Raw genomic sequence first — 23,273 nt, 5'->3', positions numbered from 1 at the left:
TTAGAAAACTCTTATTTGATATTACTTCAGATATTTCCTTTGTTCCTTCCTCTCTTTCTTCTTCTGGTATTCCCATTACGTGTATATAACCTCATTTGTAATTGTACCACAATCTTTGGACATTCTGTTCCATCTTTTTCATTCTTTTTTTTAAATCTTTGCATTTCATGTATAAAGTTTCTGTTGACATCTTCAAGCTCACTAATTCTTTACCATCAAAGGCATTCTTTTATAGTGCGTTGGGTTTTTTTTGATAGCCAACTTTTTATCTTTTAATTCAATGTATTTAAACTTTAAAAAAGTTCACCCATTTCTCCCACCCCCCAACCCTCACCTCTGGCAGCCACCAGTCTGTTCTCTGTATCTATGAGCTTGGTTTGTTTGTTTGTTTATCTATCTACCTTTTTAAATTCTGCATATAAGAGAGATCATACACATGGTATTTGACTTTCTCTGTCTGACTTATTTCACTTAGAATAATGCCCTCAAGGTCCATCTATGTTGTTGAAACTGACAAGATTCCATTCTTTTTTATGGCTGAGTAATATTCCATTGTGTATGTTATACCACATCTTCTTTATCCATTCATCTATTGATGGACATTTAGGTTGTTTCCACATCTTGGCTATCATCAGTAATGCTCCAATGAACATGGGTGTGTGTGTGTGTGTATATATATATATATATATATATATATATATATATATATATATATGTTAGTGTTTTCTTTCTCTTCAGATAAATAGCCAGGAGTGGAATTGCTGGATTAATTGGTAGTTCTATTTTTAATCTCTTGAGGGACCTCCATACTCTTTTCCATGGTGGCTGCACCAATTTATATTCCCATCAACAGTGCACAAATGTTCCCTTTTCTCCGCATCCTCGCCAACACCTGTTATTTCTTGTCTTTTTGATAATAGCCATTCTAACAAGTGTGAGGTGGTATTTCATTGTGGTTTTGATTTACATTTCCCTGATGATAAATGATGTAAAGCATCTTTTCATGCACTGCTTGGCCATCTGGATGTCTTTGGAAAAAAATGTCTATTCAGATGTCCTGCCCATTTTTAAATTGGGTTGTTTGGGTATTTTGCCATTGAGTTGGATGAGTTCTTCATATATTTTGGATGTTAGCCCTTATCAAATATATGACTTGAAAATATTTTCTCCCATTCAATAGGCTGCCTTTTCATTTTGTTGATGGTTTCCTTTGCTGTGTAGCAGCTTTTTAGTTTGATGTAGTCCCACTTGTTTATTTTTGCTTTTGTTTCATTTTCTTTTGGTGTCAGATTCAAAAAATTGTCACCAAGACTTATGTCAAGTAGCTTACTACCTATGTTTTCTTCTAGGAGTTTTATGGTTTCAGGCTTTCAAGTCTTTAATCCATTTTGAATTAATTTTTGTGTATGATGTAAGATAGTGCTCTGGTTTCATTCTTTTGCATGTGATTGTTCAATTATACCAACACTATTTATTGAAGAGACTATCCTTTTCCCATTGCATATTCTTGGCTCCATTGTCATAAATTAATTGACCACATATGTGTGGGTTTATTTCTAGGCTCTCTATTCTGTTCCATTGAGCTATGTGTCCATTGTTATGCAATACCATACTGTTTTAATTACTATAATTTTGCAATATAGTTTGAAATCAGGGAGTACGATGCCTCCAGCTTTTTTCTTCTTTCTTAACATTGCTTTGGCTATTTGGAGTCTTTTATGGTTCCATACAAATTTTGAGGTTGCTTGTCCTATTTCTGTGGAAAAAATGCCATTGAAATTGTGATAAGGATTGCACTGAATCTTATATTTCTTTGGGCGGTATGGACATTTTAACAATATTAATTCTTCCAATCCATGAGCATGGAATCTCTTTCCATTTATTTGTGTCTTCATTTTCTTTCATTAATGTCTTTTAGTTTTCAATATACAGGTCTTTCACCTCCTTGGGTTTGTTTGTTTATTTTTGTGGTATGCGGCCTTCTCACTGTTGCAGCCTCTCCCGTTGTGGAGCACAGGCTGCAGATGCACAGCCCCAGCGGCCATGGCTCACGGGCCCAGCCGCTCTGCGGCACGTGGGATCCTCCCGGGCCGGGGCACGAACCCACGTCCCCTGCATCGGCAGGCGGACTCTCAACCACTGCGCCACCAGGGAAGCCCTCCTTGGGTTTTTTTAAATGAAAAAATACTTTATTGCTGAAAAATGCTAACCACCATCTGAGCCTTCTGAGTGAGTCACCACCTCCTTGTTTTAACTTATTTTTAGGTATTTTATTCTTTTTAGTGCAATTTTAAATGGAATTGTTTTCTAAATTTCTCTTTCTGATAGTTCATTATTAGTGTATAGAAACAGAAGTGATTTTTGTGTATTGATTTTTGTATCCCGCAACTTTATTAGCTCTAAGAGTTTTTTGATGGAGTCTTCAGGGTTTTCTATATATAATATCATATCATGTACAAATAGTGATAGTGCTGCTTCTTCCTTTCCAATTTGGATGCCTTTTATTTATTTATTTATTTTGCCTAATTACTGTGGCTAGGACTTCCAATACTGTGTTGAATAAAAGTAGCAAGAGTGGACATCCTTGTCTTTTTCCTGATTTTAGAGGAAAAGCTTCCAGCTTTTCACCATTGAGTATGAAGTTAGCTGTGGACTTGTCAGCTAACTTGTCAGCTAATATGGCCTTTATTAAGTTGAGGTAACACACTTTTTGAGAGTTTTATCATGAATGGATGTTGAATTTTGTCAAAATTTTTTTCTTCATCTATTGAGATGATCATATGGTTTTTATTGCTCATTTTGGTAATGTGGCATATCACATTGACTGACTTGCAAATGTTCAATCATCCTTGCATTCCTGGAATAATTCTCACTTGATCATAGTGTATATGATCTTTTTAATGTATTGTTGACTGGTTTCCTATTATTTTGTTGAGGACTTTTGCATCTATGTTCATAAGGAATATTGTCTTGTTTTTTTTTTTCTTATGGCATCCTCATGTGACTTGGATATCAGGGTAATGCTTGCCTCGTAAAATGAGTTTGGGAGAGTTCCTTCCTCTTCAAATTTTTGGAAGAGTTTGAGAAGGATAGCTATTAATTCAATTATCTTTGAATGTTTGGTAGAATTCACCAGTTAAGCCTTCTGTTCCTGGACTTTTGTTTGTTGGGAGGTTTTTGATTTCCTTCTAGTAATCGGTCTGTTCAGATTTTCTATTTTATCATTATTCAGTCTTAATACATTGTATGTTTCTAGGAATTCATTCATTTCTTCTAGGTTGTCCAAATTGTTGGCACGTAATTGTAGTCTCTTAAGATCCTTTTGTGTTTCTGAGGTATCAGCTGTAATATCTCCTCTTTCATTTCTGAGTCTGGTTCTGATGCTTGGTTTATCTCTCCAGACTGTATTTCTAGCCTTTTAATATGCCTTGTAATTTTTGGCTGAAAACTAGACATGATATACTGGGTAAAAGTAACTGAGGTAGGTAGGCCAGTAATGTAAGGTTTTATGCTCATCTAAGAGTTAAGCTGTGTTTACTGTTTGCTGTAAATGTGGTGTCAGAGGCTAAAATTGTCTCCATAGTTCTTGTCTTAGTCTCTTCATGTGGTCTTTGGATGTCCCTGGAAACTTCTTAAGTAGGGTCTGAGACTTGCAGTGTTTTTGTTTGTTTGTTTTTGTTTGTTTAACATCTTTAATGGAGTATAATTGCTTTATAATGGTGTGTTAGTTTCTGCTTTATAACAAAGTGAATCAGCTATATATATACATATGTCCCCATATCTCCTCCCTCTTGCGTTTCCCTCCCATCCTCCCTATCCCACCCCTCTAGGTGGTCACAAATCACTGAACTAATCTCCCTGTGCTATGCGGCTGCTTCCCACTAGCTATCTGTTTTACATTTGTTAGTGTATATATGTCCATGCCACTCTCTCACTTCATCCCAACTTACCCTTACCCCTCCCCGTGTCCTCAAGTCCATTCTCTCTACATTTGCGTCTTTATTCCAGTCCTGCCCCTAGGTTCTTCAGAACCTTTTTTTTTTCTTTTTTTGGATTCCATATATATGTGTTAGCATACGGTATTTGTTTTTCTCTTTCTGACTTACTTCACTCTGTATGACAGACTCTAGGTCCATCCACCTCACTACAAATAACTCAATTTAGTTTCTTTTTATGGCTGAGTAATATTCCATTGTATATATGTGCCACCTCTTCTTTATCCATTCATCTGTTGATGGACACTTAAGTTGATTTCATGTCCTGACTATTGTAAATAAAGCTCTGGCAGTGTTTTTAGCTGTAATGCCGTTATACAGGAGTGCTGTTAATGTGGTGATAAAGTGTGGGTAGAATGGAAGCATTCATGAGTCTTATGATTAATTCTCAATCTTTTAGTGTGCCTGAGTTGGGTATTTCCTATCCCCCAGGTCAGTTCAGCTCTGGTAAAACCCCAGTCAGTTAGGCTCTGATAAAAGTTTTCCTTGAGGGCAGGCCTTGTTAAAGAGAATAGAGAGGTCTGGATATATTTCAAAATGGCTGCTTTTCCTCTCCCCTTACTAGAAGGACAAGAGAATTTTTCTCCCATCTTCACTGTGAGAACCTGGTAGCGCTCTTGAAGGTAAAATGCATGAACGTGTGGAGAACCCCCTAAGGCTGGGCCCACTGGGGATTTTTAGCCCTTGAGCTAGTCCACACTGAGCATCTAGCAATTTGTCAATTACAGTTTTAAAGTCTTCTAACTGATACTGGCTTCAGCTTCAGGCTTCTTCACCCAGTCTGCTATGAGTCTCCATATCCACCGGTCTGTCTCTCCATATTACAGAACAGCAGTTTGCCTTGTGACCTCAGTTCTCTGATGGATCTAAGAAGTGATTTTAAGTTTGCTCAGCTTTTTTCTTATTGTGAGTATGGGAGTGATGGCTTTCAAGCGCTTGACACGTGAAGCCAGAAATTGGAAGTATATACATTTATTTTTTAATTTTCAAAACACATCTAGAAAAACATGAATCTTTCTGAAGTTTCAGCTTACCTGAAAATATTTACAGGCTGTGTGGCTTTGTGCAATTTAATCCATCTCTTCATCTATAAAATAAGCATAATAATAACTACTTTGCTGGATTGTTTAAGACCTAAATGAGATATGTAAAGCATCTAGCAAAGTGCATGGCTCATATATATTCAATAAATGTTAGCTTTAGTTATGGTGTCATTTATCTTCATCAGAACCCTAGGCTTGAATAGAGACAAAGTGTACAAAGTATTCCCTAATTTAGAAGATGAAGAATCATAAGAAAATGGCCCATTTGCCTTATTGTCAGTTTGTGACTGAGTCAGGACCAGACTCAGGCTAGGACTGCTGCTGGCTTCCATGGCCCTGATGCTATTACAAGACCCCTTTTCTTAATATCAGATAGCAAACAGCCTGGCCACATAGATCAAAACCTGTCAGATCTCAAATTTACTACTATAAAAGCAGTCCCAGGGACTGCACATCTGTCCCACCCTGATGTATTTGTGGGGTTTGCCTGCAGAAAGCATGATGATTACAAATAGAGGGTATTAGAATGATAGAAAAATGTAGCCTGTTACCACGGAAACAGACATGTGACAGTGGTAGTGCCCTGAGTAGGTATGAAAAAGGTTCTGAAGCATATAGAGAAAATAAATCAATATATCTAAAATGTTATAGAACTCAGCAGATGTTACTGCTTTTGCTCTGGTCAAGATGCTCATATCTAATATGGGAGAGTTCTAGCTCCCTGATATTTTCTCTCTAGAAGACGGGAAACCACAATGGCCTCAAACAAAAGAAATGAGAATGGCGGATATAGAACCAGGGCTTAGAGGACCATGTTGAAACTCATAAGAATTATTTACTGGCCATGGTGGTTTTCCATCTTCTAGAGAGAAAATACCAGGGAGCTAGAATTCCTATACTGCTGAGATGATGTACTCACTAGCCCCTATGGGAAGTGCGATACAATTTAAGGATAATCTTGTCCATATTTTTTCATCCTCATTTTTTTCTGAGGGATATGCCAAATGTCCACTGAATAGATGGAAGCTCCCTGGGAGCCCTTCTGTGACACAAGAAGAAGTGGAAGATAGGGCTTTGAGCCCCTGTTATTCTCAGCACTCTTCATGGCATGGCCATTTTGGAAAATAAAGATAAAAATTTTAGTTAGCTCCTTGCCTCCCGCTGTATACCAAATCTATACCAGATTAATTAAAGATTTAAATATGAAAAATGAAATCATGAAAGAACTAGAAAAAAATATAAAGAACTACCTATATAATGCTGTTGTATCCAAATTTAAAATGATAATGTAGAAATGTAGCTATTGACATAGAAGAAAGTTATCAAACAACATTTTTATTTGATCACATTTTGTAAAAATACATATTTATATGCATAGGAAATTTCTAGATATGCAGAAAATGTTAATAGTGGTTATTTGTGAGTAGTTTTTTTAAGCTATTTTTTTCCTTTTTACTCCCCTTTTCTATGTATGTAGGTGTGCATGCATTTAAGTATGTATAATGAGTAGTATTTCTGGTATAAAAATAATAAAAGTTAACAAAATTTTTTTAACATCTTTATTGCAGTATAATTGCTTTACAATGGTGTGTTAGTTTCTGCTGTATAACAAAGTAAGTCAGCTATACGTATACATATATCCCCATATCCCTTCCCTCTGCATCTCCCTCCCACCCTCCCTATCCCACCCTTCTAGGTGGTCACAAAGCACCAAGCTGATCTCCCTGTGCTATGCGGCTGCTTCCCACTAGCTATCTATTTTACATTTGGTAGTGTATATATGTCCATGCCACTCTCTCACTTCATCCCAGCTTACCCTTTCCCCTCCCCGTGTCCTCAAGTCCATTATCTACGTTTGCGTTTTTATTCCTGTCCTGCCCCTAGGTTCATCAGAACCATTTTCTGTTTAGACTCCATATATATGTGTTAGCATATGGTATTTGTTTTCCTCTTTCTGACTTACTTCACTCTGTATGACAGACTCTAGGTCCATCCATCTCATAAAAGTTAACGAAAAATGTTTAACTTCCCTTTCACTCTTTTCCCTTGTAGATATAGGTCAAACTTCCCTTGTAGATATAGGTCAGACTTCCTCCAGGAATTTATTTTTCCTCAACTAGCCAGTATAATTCCTTAAGTCTCCCCCCTTTAGTACTTTCCTATTCAACTGTAAGTTCTCTGAGGATAGAGTTGTGTTTCATTATTTACTGTGCCTTCCCTAGGTGTGCTCAATAAGGACTAGGTGCATGGTGATCGCCTGATTTCCTCAAAGCCTGCTTTGAAGTCTGATGTAATAGTACTTACCCTTTAACCAGCTGAAATGGTCAGCAACTTGGCCAGGGCTAACATAATCTGTCTGTGAGGCCAGTGGCTGCAATGGCTGTCATCTCACTGCTTTCCCAGGCTGAGGTGGCTGACTGGTTGGCTGGTAGCTGGTTGATGGGGTTATAGGCCTTTCTGTGTAAATCCTTCCCCAGACAGCTTTCTGGTTCAAGGAGGTGGCCCTTCTCAGGCTGTCTCTTAGTCAGTAGTATCTGTGTAGCTGTGCTTCCTTGCCAGAACCTCTGTGTACATTCTCAGGAGCTCTCAATGTTGTTAAAAACATACAAGATCGGCAGTAAAGAAAGAAGACCAAGAACTGGGAGGAGAGAAAGAGAGAAAAAAATGAGGATAAAAGAGTGGAGGATCATGACCTTAAGTGCAGCAGGTTGCTTAACCCAACCATAAACATCCCCTGCGCATAATAATACCTACTGTTGCACGTGAAATTACTTTGCCAGGGAAGTCTACACAGACATTGGTTTTCGAGGGACCTGTGCAAGCTCTGATGGCCACGCTGGCAGCCCTCCAAGTTAGAGACTTTACTGACTTCTGATTGAAGTCTGCTCAGACATAATCTTTGATAGAGCCTGCTCTTATAGGTAAAGACCATTCCAAGCTTGTTGCAAGAATAAAATGAGATGATAAATGGAAATATATTTTTTAGTCTATAAAAGAGTATACAGGGGCTTCCCTGGTGGCGCAGTGGTTGAGAGTCTGCCTGCTGATGCAGGGAACACGGGTTCGTGCCCCGATCCTGGAAGATCCCACATGCCGCGGAGCGGCTGGGCCCGTGAGCCATGGCCGCTTGGGCCTGCGCGTCCGGAGCCTGTGCTCCGCAACGGGTGAGGCCACAACAGTGAGAGGCCCGCATACCGCAAAAAAAACAGTATACAAATGCTGGTCTTTTTGTGAGCTCCTGAGGGCACTGACAGGGGTTTATTGTTGTCCAGTAGGGTCTTCATGGGAGTTTGGAACAGATTTTTAAATATGTGCGCCTAAAGAAAATCAAATCCACCTACAGAATGAAGTGAATTGAGTCCCCAGTAGGGAAAAACATGCCTGCATGTCTGGGAGACACCTAAATTGTGTATGTCTGAGGAGTGATTGTTACCTAACTATATGAGAAAAGCCTTGGGTTTTCTGAGTGCCCTCAATTGATTAGAAATGTTTTCTTTAGAAGTAATTCCCCAGAAAATGCTTGTGATTTCATTGTCAATGAAACTGTTGGCACTTCTTTTAAAGTGTCTGTTAACTTATGTTAAATTACAGTGGGAGTGCATGTGGCCCCCAGATGAATGTATTATGGTTGCACTGTTTTAATAACTAACGATTTGAATAACGATAAGGAAGTGACTAAAAAGTAAACTGCCGCTGCTCTGCTCCTTCCATGAAAATGACCCTTTTCTCCTTCCAGCTTCAACACATGAGACTTCACATCACTTCCTGACCTGAATGCGTGACTCTTCAATCTCAGGACTTGCATAATTAATGGAATGCCGTCCTAAGGTTGTTGAGTTCTGCATTTCTGGGCATTTCATCTTTATGGCGAAGTACCCATTCCCTCACTCCAAAGACTAAGCCTGAAATATTTTTCTTCCTAGGGAAGAATCTTCCTTGTAACTTTATTGTTACAACAGTCAGAGACAGATTGGGGAGGTTTGATAGTTGGGCGATACCTTGCCAATAACCTGACCCTTAGCATGGGGCTCCCTCAAATTTGCAGTGTCTTGGGGATTCCTCCTGTGACTGTCTTGAAGAATAAACACTTTATGTTAATTTCCAGTGACTTAGTTTTCCATTTTCTCTTTTTAACAGGTCCAGTTAAAAACAAGAAAAAGGGTAAGTCAAGCTCCTGATTTTGTAAAATTGCTGTCATGTCTTTTCTAAAATTAGAAGAAAAAATCAAGGGAGAAGGATTTTTATATTCGTTCAATGCTGGATGTCCATTATTTTACTCAATCATGTGTGATCTTCTTGAGTATTGTAGCTTCCAAGGAATAAGAAATATATATCATTTTTCAGTGATGATCCATGAAAGGTAGAATTGCTTCCTAGCAACATGTGAAAGTTGTTTTTGCTTTTCTTCCTTGTTCCCTCTTCCATACAATTTATTTTACATCTCTTTCCTTCATTCTTCCTTACTCTTTCCCCTGCCCTTCTCCTTTCTCCTTTTTTCCCCCTCCTTTATCAAATCAGTGGCCAGGTATGAATGAAGTCCTGAGACTGCTTGTAGGGACTAGGTATACTACCTCTTGAGAGATGTCAGTACCCTATTTTTTGGCCTAAAAGCTATCCCTCTCCTATTTCTCAGAGAGTCAGGGAAGGTATTTCTTGCTCTGGGGTTTCAATATCATTTTCTCTGTGATGGAAAAACCTCAGCTGTAGTAGTACCCTGATCATTTAGTCTTTTCCAAGAATCTCCTAGTTGAGTGGATCCATTGTGCCGTTGTTGGGTCTGTAAGTCTCCAGTGTACTTGCAATGGGAATGGCCCACGAGTTTGTACAAGTGCTTGCCTGCCTGAAGAGGAGAAACCAAAGACAGAACAGGTTCCAAAAGACAGGACCAGGGAATGTGGTCCACTCCTTAGGACTAAAAGAACCAACCACGAAACGAGTTTTTTAAGTACCTATTTTTTTCTGTGTTCTGACCTGGGAGGAAAATAGAGTGAAATTCATGAGTTTTCATTAAAATGCTCTAAGCGAAATGATTCTGTCTGTTAACATTTCCGGAGCTTTACAGAGTAGATTATCAATCCCAGACTAGGCTCGAAAGACTGGCTTCAGCTGCCTCCTGCCACTTCTCTGAGTACTAGGGTACTCTGGTGGCTTGAGATGCCATGGACCACATGGGAAACCTGTGTCCCTGTTGTAAAGAAGCTGAAGAATGGCCTGGCCCCTAAGGACCTGAGCTGAGCAAAATTGGAAAATAGCCAGAGAACTGGAGTCAGTGAGGAAACCTTTCTTTGTGGAGCCTGGGCATTCACCAAGCTATTCTGTCTTTTAAGAAAGTAAATGTGACTTTTTTAAAAAATAAATTTATTTATTTATTTTTGGCTGTGTTGGGTCTTTGTTGCTGCGCACGGGCTTTCTCTAGTTGCAGCGAGTGGGGGCTACTCTTCGTTGCGGTGCACGGGTTTCTCATTGCGGTGGCTTCTCTTGTTGCAGAGCATGGGCTCTAGGCACGCAGGCTTCAGTAGTTGTGGCTTGCAGGATCTAGAGCGCAGGCTCAGTAGTTGTGGCGCACGGGGCTTAGTTGCTCCGCGGCATGTGGGAACTTCCCGGACCAGGGTTCGAACCCATGTCCCCTGCATTGGCAGGCGGATTCTTAAACACTGCGCCACCAGGGAAGCCCAAATTTGACTTTCAAGTGTGTAGTTTTCTGTTCTTATCACATCCCTTTAAGACAGAAATTTTAACAAACCTAGAAAGCTCCCCTGGCCTGGACAAGGACACTCTCTGCTCCTAGCACAAGCCCAGGGATGACTTCCTTTATTTCTTGCTTTTTTTTAATAAATAAATTTATTTATTTATTTATTTATTTATTTATTTATTTCTGGCTGCATTGGGTCTTCGTTGCTGCACGCAGGCTTTCTCTAATTGCAGCGAGCGGGGGCTATTCTTCGTTGCAGTGCGTGTACCTCTTATTGCAGTGGCTTCTCTTGTTGCAGAGCATGGGCTCTAGGCATGCGGGCTTCAGTAGCTGTGACACGCAGGCTTCAGTAGTTGTGGCATGCGGGCTCAGTAGTTGTGGTGCACTGGCTTAGTTGCTCCATGGCATGTGGGATCTTCCCGGACCAGGGATCGAACCTGTGTCCCTTGCACTGGCAGGTGGATTCTTAACCACTGCACCACCAGGGAAGTCCCCTTCCTTTCTTTCTTAATAGGTAGACTTGAGAGCACTTTCTAATGACAGCTACTAAGTTTTTTTTTTCCACTCACTCATTCACTAGACAGTGAATAAGCATCTTGTAATTGTCAGGAAGAGAGATACAGAGATAAAGAAAAATGGTTACTGCCCTCCAAAATCTCCCGGTATAGTTGGAGTCATGGAAACACACACAAATAATTGAAGTACAGTATTTTAAAAAGTGCAATTATAGAAGCATGAGCTTCTCATGCTTGGTCCCACATCTCAGAGAAAACATTATCTAACCTAGACTTTGAAGGATGAGGCAAAAAGAAGGGGAAGAATATTCCAGCAAAGAAAACTACATACTGAAATCTCTCAGAGGCATGAAAGAACATGTCATGTCTGGGGGAACAGCAAGTAGGCTAGTGATTTACCCAAATATAGGGCATGTGTGTGGTGGGGAGCAGCACCCATTTGAAGTGTCATCCAAGGGGTGAGCACCGAGAGAACACACTTGCTGGTGGTAATGGAAGGCAGCTTTCTAGGCGAGAAGCTCTGAAATTACAAACTCAAGAGATCCCAGTGCCTCTGGTAGTGACTTGGATCACTGCCCAGCACTGCTACCTTGTATGTGGGCCACTATTGGGAAGAGAATGCACATAGGCTTTAAACATTTGCCTTGGCTGAAAGCGATTTAGAAGCCATTTAATACTGATTTCCATGGACACAGTGAATAGACACATGCCTGAAGAGGTAATTGAGTTGTTCATTTAATTTCCATCCTTTAATGGAATTTTCCCCCTCCCATAACTTTCTCTCCCTCTCTCTCTCTCTCTCTCTCTCTCTCCCTCCCCCCCCCATCTCTTGCTTTTAGTTCATTCTTTCAACAATTTGAGCTTCACTAAAAGAACGTGTGTATTCTTGCATCTAAGACTACACAGGGTAACTTGATAAGTACAAAAGTCTCTGGGCTTTTGTATCGTGAGGTACTCTGTTAGAGTAAGGAAATCCAGAGAAGGAATACAGTCCTCTAAAGTCATCTTCTTGATCCAGGGGCCATTTTGTACATGCTCCTCTGTGGGCCAACTTTCTGTAAGGATGCAAGGATGACAAGCACAGTTACTTAAACCTGGTTGCAGAGGAGCAAAGAGGACCAGCTGCAGAACTAGATCCCAGCAGGAGCTTGTTCTCAGATGCCTTCTAGCATTTTCATAAGTGAACATTCTCTGTTTACACTGCAACCATTATTCACTTTCACTGCAGGAGTTTCTGGCTCTAATTCTTCCAAAATTACATTAACAATCACAGGAGACTCACAATCTTGACACTAAAGTTCACACTACCCACAGAAGCCCCTCTAGCTCAAAAATCACTGTTAGGCCTGGACATTCTGGGACAGAGGACAGCCTACTATGCACCATCCCCTGTGTCTGTGCCACTCAGAGAAGAGTGAGAGAGAAGCAGACTTTATAACCAGGCTAGGGAAGTTTCCTGACTGCCAGGGGTAAGTCAATCCTCCTTATGGAACCTCAGTCTTGGGAGGAAACTTAGAGAAATCATTGAGGCCAAGCTCCTCGTTTTACCGATGGAGAAACTAAGGCTCAAGGAGAGGAAGGGATTTACCCGAAGTATACATCCGTGGCAGAGCTGAGGCTTACAGCCTTATCTCCTGACTACAGATTCCTTGTTCTCTCCACTACACTAGCCGGAATTGAAACTTGGGCGCTGAATAAGCCTGACTTGGAAGCTGCCCAAATCTGAAGGGAGATGACTTTCCTGTTCGGCATCTTAAAATTTGCTAGATCTCGAAACTGGGCAGATTCAGTCTTCTGCTGCTAAGTGCAGGGAAAACGCTAAGACTCCTGTCTCTCCGTGAGAGAGAAGCTCTATGGACCTTCCTTACTTTCCTCTCTGGGGAAGGGGCCCCGCAATGACCCTGTTGTTTCATTGCAAATGCAGATGTGGTTAGACATGGACAAGTGACCTCTTGAGTGGCATTGCCATGAGGACTGGGTTTCTTGAGCACGCGGCATTCTTCTTAAAAGAGGACCTGATAAATCAGAACAGGATTCTCCTCCCTGAGAGCCCAGGGAGCCAGGAGGCAGAGTCAGGAAGGAGGTATTTAAATGAGACTTGACAGGGTTATATTTAAAAAGGAAGAAAGAATCACAGGTGAAGACACCATGATGGAGTCTGGGGAAAGGCTCCCATTCCTGAGACTTCCACAAGATTGTGAAAAAGCGGGGAAGGGAGGAAGCAGTCACCCACCTGTGACCACCTGCAGTGCTTGAATTGGACTGCATGGAGCAGAGGAGGTTAAACAGGAGGAACGGGAGGTTTTGGTTCAAAACCACAGTTATGACTCTGTTAACATAGCTACATTCTGGCGGGGATGTGGGAAGGACTGGAATATGGAATAAGAAGGCTGAGACTGCTCTGAAAGGATAGCGAGGAGGAAACGGGGAGGATCTGGTGGCTTGATTAATAATACATTCAAGAATAGGGCCTCTGAGAAAAGACTTTGGGAAGCCAGATTATTTAGCCTATAAAAATAGAGGTTGATAGATGACAATGTCTTTGAGCACATGAGGGTTATTGTGTGCATGATGGTAGCTCTTCTTCTCTATCTATACAAACAATAGAATAAGAGCTTAAACTGCCACAGGAGGAATTTCAGTTCAATATACAGAAGAACTTCCTAACGGTGAGGGGGTAATAAACACTGGAACATGTTACCAAGGGAGTTTGAAGAATTTCCTTTCCCAGAGATCTTTAAAACTAGGGTTTAGAGGGGTCAGCTGAGAAAGCAAAAACCTGCCTGCTGCTTCCTCCTCAGCTCAGCTCTGTGCTCTCCACTGCCCCTTCTTTCCTTATGGTGCTCGAGCCCTCTCTGTCTCTCTCTCACTCTCTCTCTCTCTCCCCCCCTTCCCTCCCTCGCCCTCCCCTCCCCCACCTCTCATCTCCCAGACTCCTTCCAATCCCACATTCCCACCTCCATCCCAAGCCCAAGTCCCTGTACATCCCGACTCCTATAGGAAACCTTCCTGGAGCCGATATTCTTCCTAAGGTCAGGCCTGGACAATAAATGTGAAAGCCACCCTCTTCAACAATAGCCCAGTTCTCAATTCTAAAAAGTGACCCATAGGTCTAGCCACTTGGCAATTCTGATCCTTTGGACTTAGCCGAACTGTAACCTCCTTTTTGAAGCCTTCCCTGACCTCTCCAGCATTTTGTCCCTACCACTAATGCAGCACTTCTACTATCGTGTGACTGTGTCTGTTTCCCCACTAGACTGAGCTCCTTGAGGGCCATTATATCTTCAAACCCAACCTGTAAATGATTATTCATGAAACAGGGTAGGGAGTGTGTGTGTGTGTGTGTGTGTGTGTGTGTGTGTGTGTGTATCACGTATGATAAAAGTATCCACCTCTTTAAGAGCAGGAACTCCCAGAGGGCCGACTTTGTGTCATTAGAAGGCTGAGGAACTCCTGACAGTACATTCAGTCAATAACTACAAATGTAATACTAATCTTGTCTTTCAGGAAAGAAGGCAGGACCTCCTGGGCCCAATGGCCCCCCAGGACCTCCAGGACCTCCAGGACCCCAAGGACCCCCAGGGATTCCAGGGATTCCTGGAATTCCAGGAACAACTGTTATGGGACCACCTGGCCCTCCAGGTCCTCCTGGTCCTCAAGGACCCCCTGGTCTCCAGGGACCTTCTGGTGAGTTCTTCCATCTCTCCACCCTCCTAGGCTCCTTAAAAGTTCTCTAATAGAGCAAGAGTGGGTGATCCCAAGAGCATTTTCAAATGGTGGTGTACAGTGGTGTGCACTATATCCTTCCCCCCACCACATTGCCCATTTGAAGAGCACTTAATCTCTTTGCATCTTTCCCTTTGGGCCCAGAAGGGCATCCAAAAGATATAGATCCAGATCCAAACCTGCCTAATTGAAGTTGACAGGAGTCAGACTACCTGGGCTTAGGTCAGTTGTTATTTCCTTCTCCTGTTCCCCTCTTGTACCTTGGGGTTTTACAGAAATGGAGTCTTTACGGCTGATTTCTCTGGGTCTTTACTGCCACAAGACTCAGATTCTTTGACTCATAGTTCAAACAGGGCTAATCCGTGTCACCGTGGCCCCAAGAGATGCAGTTGGGTTTTTTTTTCCATCCAATCTTTCCACAAATATTAATTGAGCACTTTCTATGTGCAAGAGATATATTGATAAGTGGTCCCTGTTCTCGTGGAATTTATGTCCTACAGGAGGAGAGAGACAAGTAAAGAAGCAAGGTATTTACAAATGGCAATGCGCTCTATGAAGGAAATTAATAGAAAGGGAGCAAAAGGTTAAAGAAGCGAGCACCATCGTCTCGGGGTCACGTGGTGGCAGGAAAACACTCTTCTCTGTCTCCATAGGTGCTCGGTGGTACTTCCCTTAGACCAGCGTTGGTGAGAGGCCAGTTTCCCTGCTGGTTGCTAGGCCCACTGAAGATGCAGGTCGGGAGCAAGTAAGAGAAGGAAGGAGTGTCCTCTCCTACCCCAGTGCCCTGCATCACACCCTGACTCTCCCTCCATTTCTGAGCCCTGGAAAATAACACTCAGACAGGGCTTCACTACAGGGAGCAAAAGCTCAGTGCCACTGGCTGCCTAGGTGAGGAGTAAAGGAAGTAGAAAGAGACGCCCTCTGACTGGCCTGTCCTATTTTGCAGGTGCTGCTGATAAAGCTGGAACTCGAGAAAACCAGGTTGGCTGGGAATTGCTCTCTTGCTGGAGAGGAGGGAAGACCACAGGCTAGAGCCACCCTTGAGTTTGCTCCCTATTAAATTTGCTGAGGCTTTATCTTGTGAGGAGACCCTGGAGGTTCTGAGGTTCTTCATTCACAGCCTCCTCCATCTCTATGAATAGAAAAGCTTTGCCCCAGGGCCTGCCTTTAGCAAGGGAACTGAGTCTTGTCATGGCCATTTTTCCCCATTCCCCAGGAGACAGAGGGTCACCATTGCCAAACCCAATAGTCAGCTGCCAGTCAGGCCTATTCACCTGGATCTCTGCCTCCCCGGCCACCCCAGACACCTTGTCGGCCCTCAGACCACCTGACATCAGCAGCTTAGAAGTTTAAGAGTATGTCCTTGAAAATCAGCCAACCAGCTCTGGGTGAAGCCCAGCCTAGACTTCTGCCTTCATGGCCTGAAGGGCTCCTCCCTAGTCTCTGAGCTTCCTGATCCGTCTCTACTGGCAGGTTCCGCCGCCTCGCCTTGTCTCATCTCAGCCTCCCTCACTACAGCTGTTTGGTCACGGCGATCAGTCTACACAGTTGCACGGTGCTTGACGGCTTGCAGGGCATTTTATATTCATCACCTCAGTTGATCTTCAGACATCCCTGTGAGAGAGGTCAGACAGAGATTCTCATGATCCCCGTTTCACAGTTAGCGAAATGAGGCTCAGAGGCATTACATTTGGCCGAGGTCACACAGCTATGAAGTGGCAGAGCTACAAAATCATATTACCCTCCAGTAGAAATGTGGCCACTCGCATCCCAAGAAAGGGGAGAGGGATCAGACTTGGGATACAAATGAAGACTAGAAACCAGAGGTGGAATCCTGGCAACTGGTGGCTGAGCAAGCAGCCATTTCTCACAGTGACTACTCTCTCTGTCCTTCTTATCCTCCCAGCCAGCCGTGGTGCATCTACAGGGCCAAGGGTCAGCAATCCAAGTCAAGAATGGTAAGAGTCAAAGCAGGCTCTCTCCCTAAGGAGAGTTTCTCCTCCCCTTACCCCCAGCCTTGTTCCTCCCAGGCCCCTGAGGTACCCTTGACATTCGGGGCCATTCTCTACTCCACTTTGCCCTCTGCTGGCTGTCCTGAGTAATTGCTTGCCCTAAGGTTACTACAAATTGCATTTAGAATCGCTGATGAGGAAGCTGAAAGGGACTTGAGACATTGTCTAAACCAGGGATTCTTGGGAGGTGGAGGCTGAATCAGAGTCACCCTTGGGGATATGTGTAGTTTTATCACCATTTTCACAATACAAATTAGAGAAAGTAGAACGACATAAAATCGAATCTTCTTGTCTGATGGGTCTACACAGAAAATGGGTGGAGGAGGCATTTCTCTCAGGGAAGTGGGGGGCATGTTAGACTCTCCAGGGAGTATGAGATGCTAGTGTCTATGAAAAGGGGGGTGGATTTCAGGAGGTTAGAAACCCTAATTTAGTGTAATCCCTGCATTTAAAAGGTGGGGAAACAGAGTGCCAGACAAATTGGACAACACCATACTAAATCTACTGCCTTATATCTGTATGGTACTTTAGAGTTTTCAACATACTTTCTTTGTCTTTGATTTGATTTGATCCTCACGACAAAGGTAGGCATTAGCTCCTTTTTACAGAGACAGAAACTGAAGCTCAGAGAGGTTAATTAACTGGCCCAAGGTTTCCGTTAAGTGTAGGAGCTGGGATTCAAAACCACATGTGTTTGACTCTCTCCACCGCACTATGCCACTTCAGAGATGTGTGTGTATACTCCACTGAATGATTAGCTTCATTTTCTTCCTCAAAGAGACATGAACGTTCATTAAAGAACGGCACTTTGAAATAATGTCCGGTCCCCAGGGTGCACAAAGCCTAAAATGCGTGAACCCCCAGGAGCTTCGGGAAGCAGCAAGCCAGCCAAGATGCCAGACGCTTACTGGGAGGGGCTGTGAGTACAGAAACAGTGAATGAAGGTTCAGAAACCTGCTGCATGGGGACAGCTTCTAAGAGCCCAGTCAGTCCTGAACTGGCTGTGCTCTGCTTCCTTAATGATCGGGCTTGGCTACATCCTGGAGTGCCACCAGAATGCCTGACTCAATCACCTCAGAAATATAAGTAGGAACAGAGTAGCACCAAAACCTAAGCAGTCCTGCTGGGACCAAGTACCTTGGGCCCCAGGGCCCTGGATGGGCCATGATCACCATCTGTCCAGAGAAGGGTGAGACAGGCAGGAAATAGATTTGTTTGGGTGTCTCGATGGGTGGCCTCAATGTTATGCCAGAAGCTACTGATTTTGCTCCCACCACATAACAAGACTGGTTCCAACCCTCCTGGGCCAATCCCCAGTAGTAGTCTATGCTGATCTTTAGTTCCAACAGAAGCAAGAGTGAGAGCATCAGGGCTTCCCTGGTGGCTCAGTGGTTAAAAATCCGCCTGCCAGTGCAGGGGACACGGGTTCGAGCCCTGGTCCGGGAAGATCCCACATGCTGTGGAGCAACTAAGCCCGTGCGCCACAACTGCTGAAGCCTGTGCGCCTAGAGCCCGTGCTCCGCAACAAGAGAAGCCACCGCAATGAGAAGCCCACGCACCGCAACACAAAAAAGAGTAGCCCCCGCTCGCCGCAACTAGAGAAAGCTCGCGCACAGCAACAAAGACCCAACACAGCCAAAACTAAATAAATTAAAATTTAAAATAAAGAGTGAGGGCATCAGGGGTAGCAAGATACCATGCAGAGCCGTCCTCCGTGAGGGGCAGAGCCAGGGCATCTCCTCCAAACTCCTATCCCATCTGCTTATCACCTTAAGGGAAGACGGGCACCTTTTCTAGAAGGCCAGTTTCCTTACACCTCAGAAAGGCAGACCTCCTGAGACTAGCCAAGGATGGACTTTCAAAACATATTTTCTTGAATGAAGAATGCATGGTTTTGAGGCTAGAAGGCTCCTTAGGCCTGGATTCCCTCCTCTTGAGGTGGGAAGGAACATCCCCCTTGCTGCAAGATGGAAAGGGAAGCTTTTCCTCCTCCCTCACATGCCAGCTCCCACCGTCCAGCCAAGGTGGAGTGACTGACCCTCCACCCCATATGGGGTATTACTGAGAGACATGCTTTGCTGGGGTGCCTCAGTGCCCAGACACCCTCTCCATCCCTTTGGTTGGTTCTAGTGCTGCGTTGCGGTCTATCCCTCACTCGCATAAGGATCCCTCTCCCCTACCGGGCTTTATTACTGGTGGTCACTTGCTCCGGCTGCCATGAAGTCTGACTCACGCCTGATCCCTAAGGTTCTCCGGGTAGACAGTTCCTTGGGCTGAGTGGTTTCCTGGGGGCCCAGCGAGGCTTTCCAGAAAGGAGTGGATGTGGAGGTACTATAGAAAGGAATCTCTTAAGGACAAGGAGAAAACCCATGAACCTATAAGACAGGAGAGGGATTCAGGAGCTATAGCTGGTGAGATGAAATGGAATAATAAGACCTAGCCTGCCCCTCAGTGTCTGGATTTTGCCTGTGCAGGCCCCAGAACAACAAAGAAAATAGGGCAGCGTGCCCGCCCTCTTCTTACCTCCCCCCCAATTCCAGCTAGAAGATGTTGGTTAAATATCGTTCCAGACAGAGGGGTCAGGAAAGGAGAGAAGAAGAAGGACAGGCAGACCCCACGGGCCTGAGGCAGGCCTAGCTGCCACTTTACAAACAGACTGCTTTCTCTGCTTCCAGATGCTGTTCTTAAAGCTTGGCATCCTGGGCTATCCAGGTTGTATTGGGATGGGGCTGGGGGTTGTGTATGGCTTGATATTTCTTGTGTTTATTGCCCAGATAGTTCTGACATGTACTGAGTGACTGCCCTTCTCTCATACTGAGATCTTTCAGGTGGAGTGCTCAATGATTGGTCTCGGATCACCATGAACCCCAAGGTGTTTAAGCTACACCCCCGCAGTGGGGAGTTGGAGGTACTGGTGGACGGCACCTACTTCATCTATAGTCAGGTAGAAGTGAGTACGGTCTCAGGCCTAACTCTTCTTATATCCAGAATGCAGATCTCGTGCAGGCCACAGGGGGGCACTGTGGAGTCAGCCCAGCCCAGCCAATGGCTAACGTCCTGCTTGGCGGGGGGGGGGGGGGGGGAAGCGGGGGGGGGGGGGGGGAAGCGGGGAGGGCGCACTGGGAGGGAGTTGAAAAGAGGGAGGAAAGAGAGAGGGGGCTGTCTGGGGTTTTTTCCTAGCCAGATATGATTGAAAAACTGAAAAGAGGCCCATCCCACGCCCTGCCATCTGATTCCCTCCTACGGAGCCCCAGGCCCTAGTTTCCCCGCTGAGTTGTTTGGTTCTACTGCCAAACTTGAACTCTGCCTTAGTGTATATTCTTTGCAAGTCAGTTCCAGGGCTGCTGAGGACCCCTTCCTCCCACACTACTGGCTTTATAATGAAGACTGAGAGTGCCCCTCCGGACCTTCTCTCCACCTCAAAAAGATTTCTGTCTTTCCTTCTTCTTTCTCCCATTTGTTTCTCTACCTTTCTGCTTCTCTGTCATTCTTGCCTTCCCCCTGCTGTCGTTCTCCAAGCCCTTTTCGCCCTCTGTTTTTGTCCTCGTCCTGGCCCAGGGCCCACTCCCCAGGTCGACCAATGCCCATCCACTTCCACCCCTGTTGTTTGTCTCCAATGGGGTGGCTCCTCAGAGCTAGTGGTGGGCGAGCCTTGAGGCCGGGGCTTCTGAGGGGCGGGCAGCAAGCAGGTGGATGGACAGAAAGACGCTGGAGCCGGCAGAAGGGTCTCCCAGGAGAGTGGCCGGAGAAGGTGGGTTCACGAGCATTTGCTGAGCCTACTGAACATCTTGGCCCAGCTTGGGTCCTGACCCAAGAAACTGTATGGCACCTGAATACACTGCAGCCTCCTGAACAGGCTGTGGTGGGAACAGCCTTCCATAAAGTGAGTTAGGGCAACAGATGAGTGTCCCAGTCCCCAGGGGTATGATCCCAACGTCCTAAGTGCCATTTGGTGGGGGTGGGGATCAAAGCTGGGAGTGGGGTGTGAAGGATAAGGGTAGTGAAGAAGAGAAAAATTAATTTTCTGGGCCTGGTTTAGAACTGGGAGTGGCCTCAGGCCTTGTACCCCATGCAAACTGGGAAAATGCCCTGGACATCATGCCACTGAACACTGCTTAGCACTTCCTTCTGGCCACGAAGTTAGTTTTGCCCTTCCACATTCTTTATCTCATTTGTGATGGATAGTTCTCCATCCCTCTGCATCTGTTTCCTCAATCATCAGACGAGAGCACCAAGGGGCACTGGGAGAATCAGTGAGAGAAATTCAGCCGCAGGGGAGCAGGGTGTAAGCGGAGAGAACTGAAGAACTCGCAGATTGTTCCTGTGCCCTCTCTGGGGAATCAGTAACTGCTAAGTTTATCTACAAATGGTCCCTGGGGCTGGAAATTGGAACTGATTCGCCTTCGTTTGTGTCTGTAGCACTGATCCAGCACCTAATGTGTGCCGAGAACTGTGCTGGAGGGCAGGGGGCAGGGAGGGGGCGCTGGGGGAGGTAAAGGGGTGAATGAGGCATGGTTCTGGCTCTTGCAGAGTCTCCCACCCGTGTGCTGTTGAAAGAGGTTTGCTTAATCCCCTGAGCCCAATGGAGGGGAGGCAGGACAGCGAATAAGCCTGTCACCCCGCCCGTCCTGTTGGCCGACTAGCGTGCCTTCAAGAGGTGCAGTGGCAGCTCGCGTGAGCAGGTCGCGTCTGCTGGTCACCGGGGAGGGCCCACCCTCTCCTTCCGCTCGCCCCCAATCCCTTCTCGTTGCCTCTCCCCCAGGTATACTACATCAACTTCACTGACTTTGCCAGCTATGAGGTGGTGGTGGACGAGAAGCCCTTCCTGCAGTGCACCCGCAGCATCGAGACAGGCAAAACCAACTACAACACGTGTTACACGGCGGGCGTCTGCCTTCTCAAAGCGCGGCAGAAGATCGCCGTGAAGATGGTGCACGCCGACATCTCCATCAACATGAGCAAGCACACCACCTTCTTCGGGGCCATCAGGCTGGGCGAGGCCCCTGCATCCTAGATTTCCCCCCCCAATCCCGTTTTGCCCCTGCCCGTGCTCCTACCCCAGGTTAGGGAGCCGGGACTTCCAGAACCTAAGTGCTGCTGTGGAGTGAGGTGTGTGGGTGTAGCAGCCACAGAGAAAAATGCCCTAGTGCTATTTATTCCCCGGTGACTTCAGGATGACAAGGTCTGCTTGACTTTCCAGAATGACCTTGAGTGAACAGGACATGAAGCAGAACCTTCCTCCTTGGCTCCGTGTTGACTGCTTCCGGCATGACTCTTCAACCTCGAGGTCCCGGGTGTCATTTTGTTGCACTAAAGTGAGGGGCTCAGGCAGCAGGCGAGAATTAGCAAAGGTGCAGCCCAGACTGTGGGGCAAGCCTCTGACCCCGAAGGGTGGGGCGGGGGCGGGGCAGGAGGGGAGCATTGCAACCTAAAGAGAGGGGCAGGGAGGGAAAGGCAGGTGCTTGTGGCAGAGCCCAGGGGAGGAACCTGCCAGATGGTTTTCCCACTCTCACTGAGCCGCGTCCCGGCAGCTGGCAGGGCTTTGAGGACAGGAGGTTTGCTTTTCCTTGGAGCAATTGCAGGGCATGGCCAGAAACCTGCCTGCATAAGAAACAGAGGCCGTGCTTGGGGCCACATGTCTTTCACTTTGTTTACAGCTGTGCTCCAAGCTCAGAAGACTCCTTGGGTCCCCCCGCAATTGTCCCCTTCCCAACCTGGCGAGAACCTCCGTTTTCTTCCTCCCCAGAGCCTACCTCTGTCTGAGACAGGTGCCTATCCTGGGACCTGCGTTTATGTGAGTCTGGGATACTCTTTAGATTACCTGGGCACAAAGGAAATTTTCCATTTATTAAGCAACACAAATATTCATCTAGTCGAGTCGTGTCTGGGGGCAAAGGGTTGGACTGGATGACCTCCAGAAGTTCCTTCAAATTCTAATATTTAGGCAGCTGCCAGGCTAGCCTGCTAACATTCCCAAACCCTAGACTGACCCTGGGCCTCGGCAAGACAGAGCTTTTCTACCTGACCTGGAAAGGGTAAGAGCTGAGGCTAGGACAGGGTTTTCTTCAAGTGTGTTGCAACCCAAGTGGTCATTAGCCCAGGCCTTGTCCGAAAGGACAGCAGCTGATGCCCTACTAACCACATCCTCCTTTCTTCTCTCTGGCTCCGGAAAACCACAGCACAGCAAAGTCACCATAGACTCCAGGGCTGCTCCCCTGAATCCAGGCTCAGCAGGAGGCAGCGTCTAGGCACGGGGCAGGGCTCTGCCCTCTAGTCAGGCCCAAAGACAC

At 45.2% G+C, this 23,273-nt stretch overlaps 1 protein-coding gene across 3 annotated transcripts; it reads left to right on the top strand.

Annotated features, from left to right (window-relative positions):
• The first annotated feature begins 16,782 nt into the window (after window positions 1–16,782).
• On the top strand, window positions 16,783–22,087 carry LOC132513381 (ectodysplasin-A). Of its 3 annotated transcripts, none has more exons than XM_060137667.1 (3): window positions 16,783–16,929; window positions 19,812–19,927; window positions 21,746–22,087. In XM_060137667.1, exons 2-3 carry the CDS (start codon window positions 19,844–19,846, stop codon window positions 21,995–21,997), a joined length of 336 nt encoding a protein of 111 aa, XP_059993650.1. In that variant the 5' UTR covers window positions 16,783–16,929; window positions 19,812–19,843; the 3' UTR covers window positions 21,998–22,087. The 3 variants fall into 3 exon arrangements, with proteins under 3 accessions (XP_059993650.1, XP_059993648.1, XP_059993649.1); XM_060137665.1 differs by having other exon boundaries at window positions 19,812–19,933; XM_060137666.1 differs by having other exon boundaries at window positions 19,803–19,933.
• The last annotated feature ends 1,186 nt before the right edge of the window (window positions 22,088–23,273 follow it).

Source organism: Lagenorhynchus albirostris, chromosome X (assembly GCF_949774975.1).
Source record: "Lagenorhynchus albirostris chromosome X, mLagAlb1.1, whole genome shotgun sequence".
NCBI classification, from domain to species: Eukaryota; Metazoa; Chordata; class Mammalia; order Artiodactyla; family Delphinidae; genus Lagenorhynchus; species Lagenorhynchus albirostris.
The sequence above is the reverse complement of the archived record's forward strand: the minus strand, read 5'-3'. Positions and strand labels throughout refer to the sequence as shown.

Coding starts and splice junctions, on each gene's coding strand:
- LOC132513381 (XM_060137665.1), top strand. CDS start 19,844: ATGAACCCCAAGGTGTTTAAGCTACACCCCCGCAGTGGGGAGTTGGAG. Junction 19,934..21,745: donor TCATCTATAGTCAGGTAGAA/GTGAGTACGGTC, acceptor CCTCTCCCCCAG/GTATACTACATCAACTTCAC.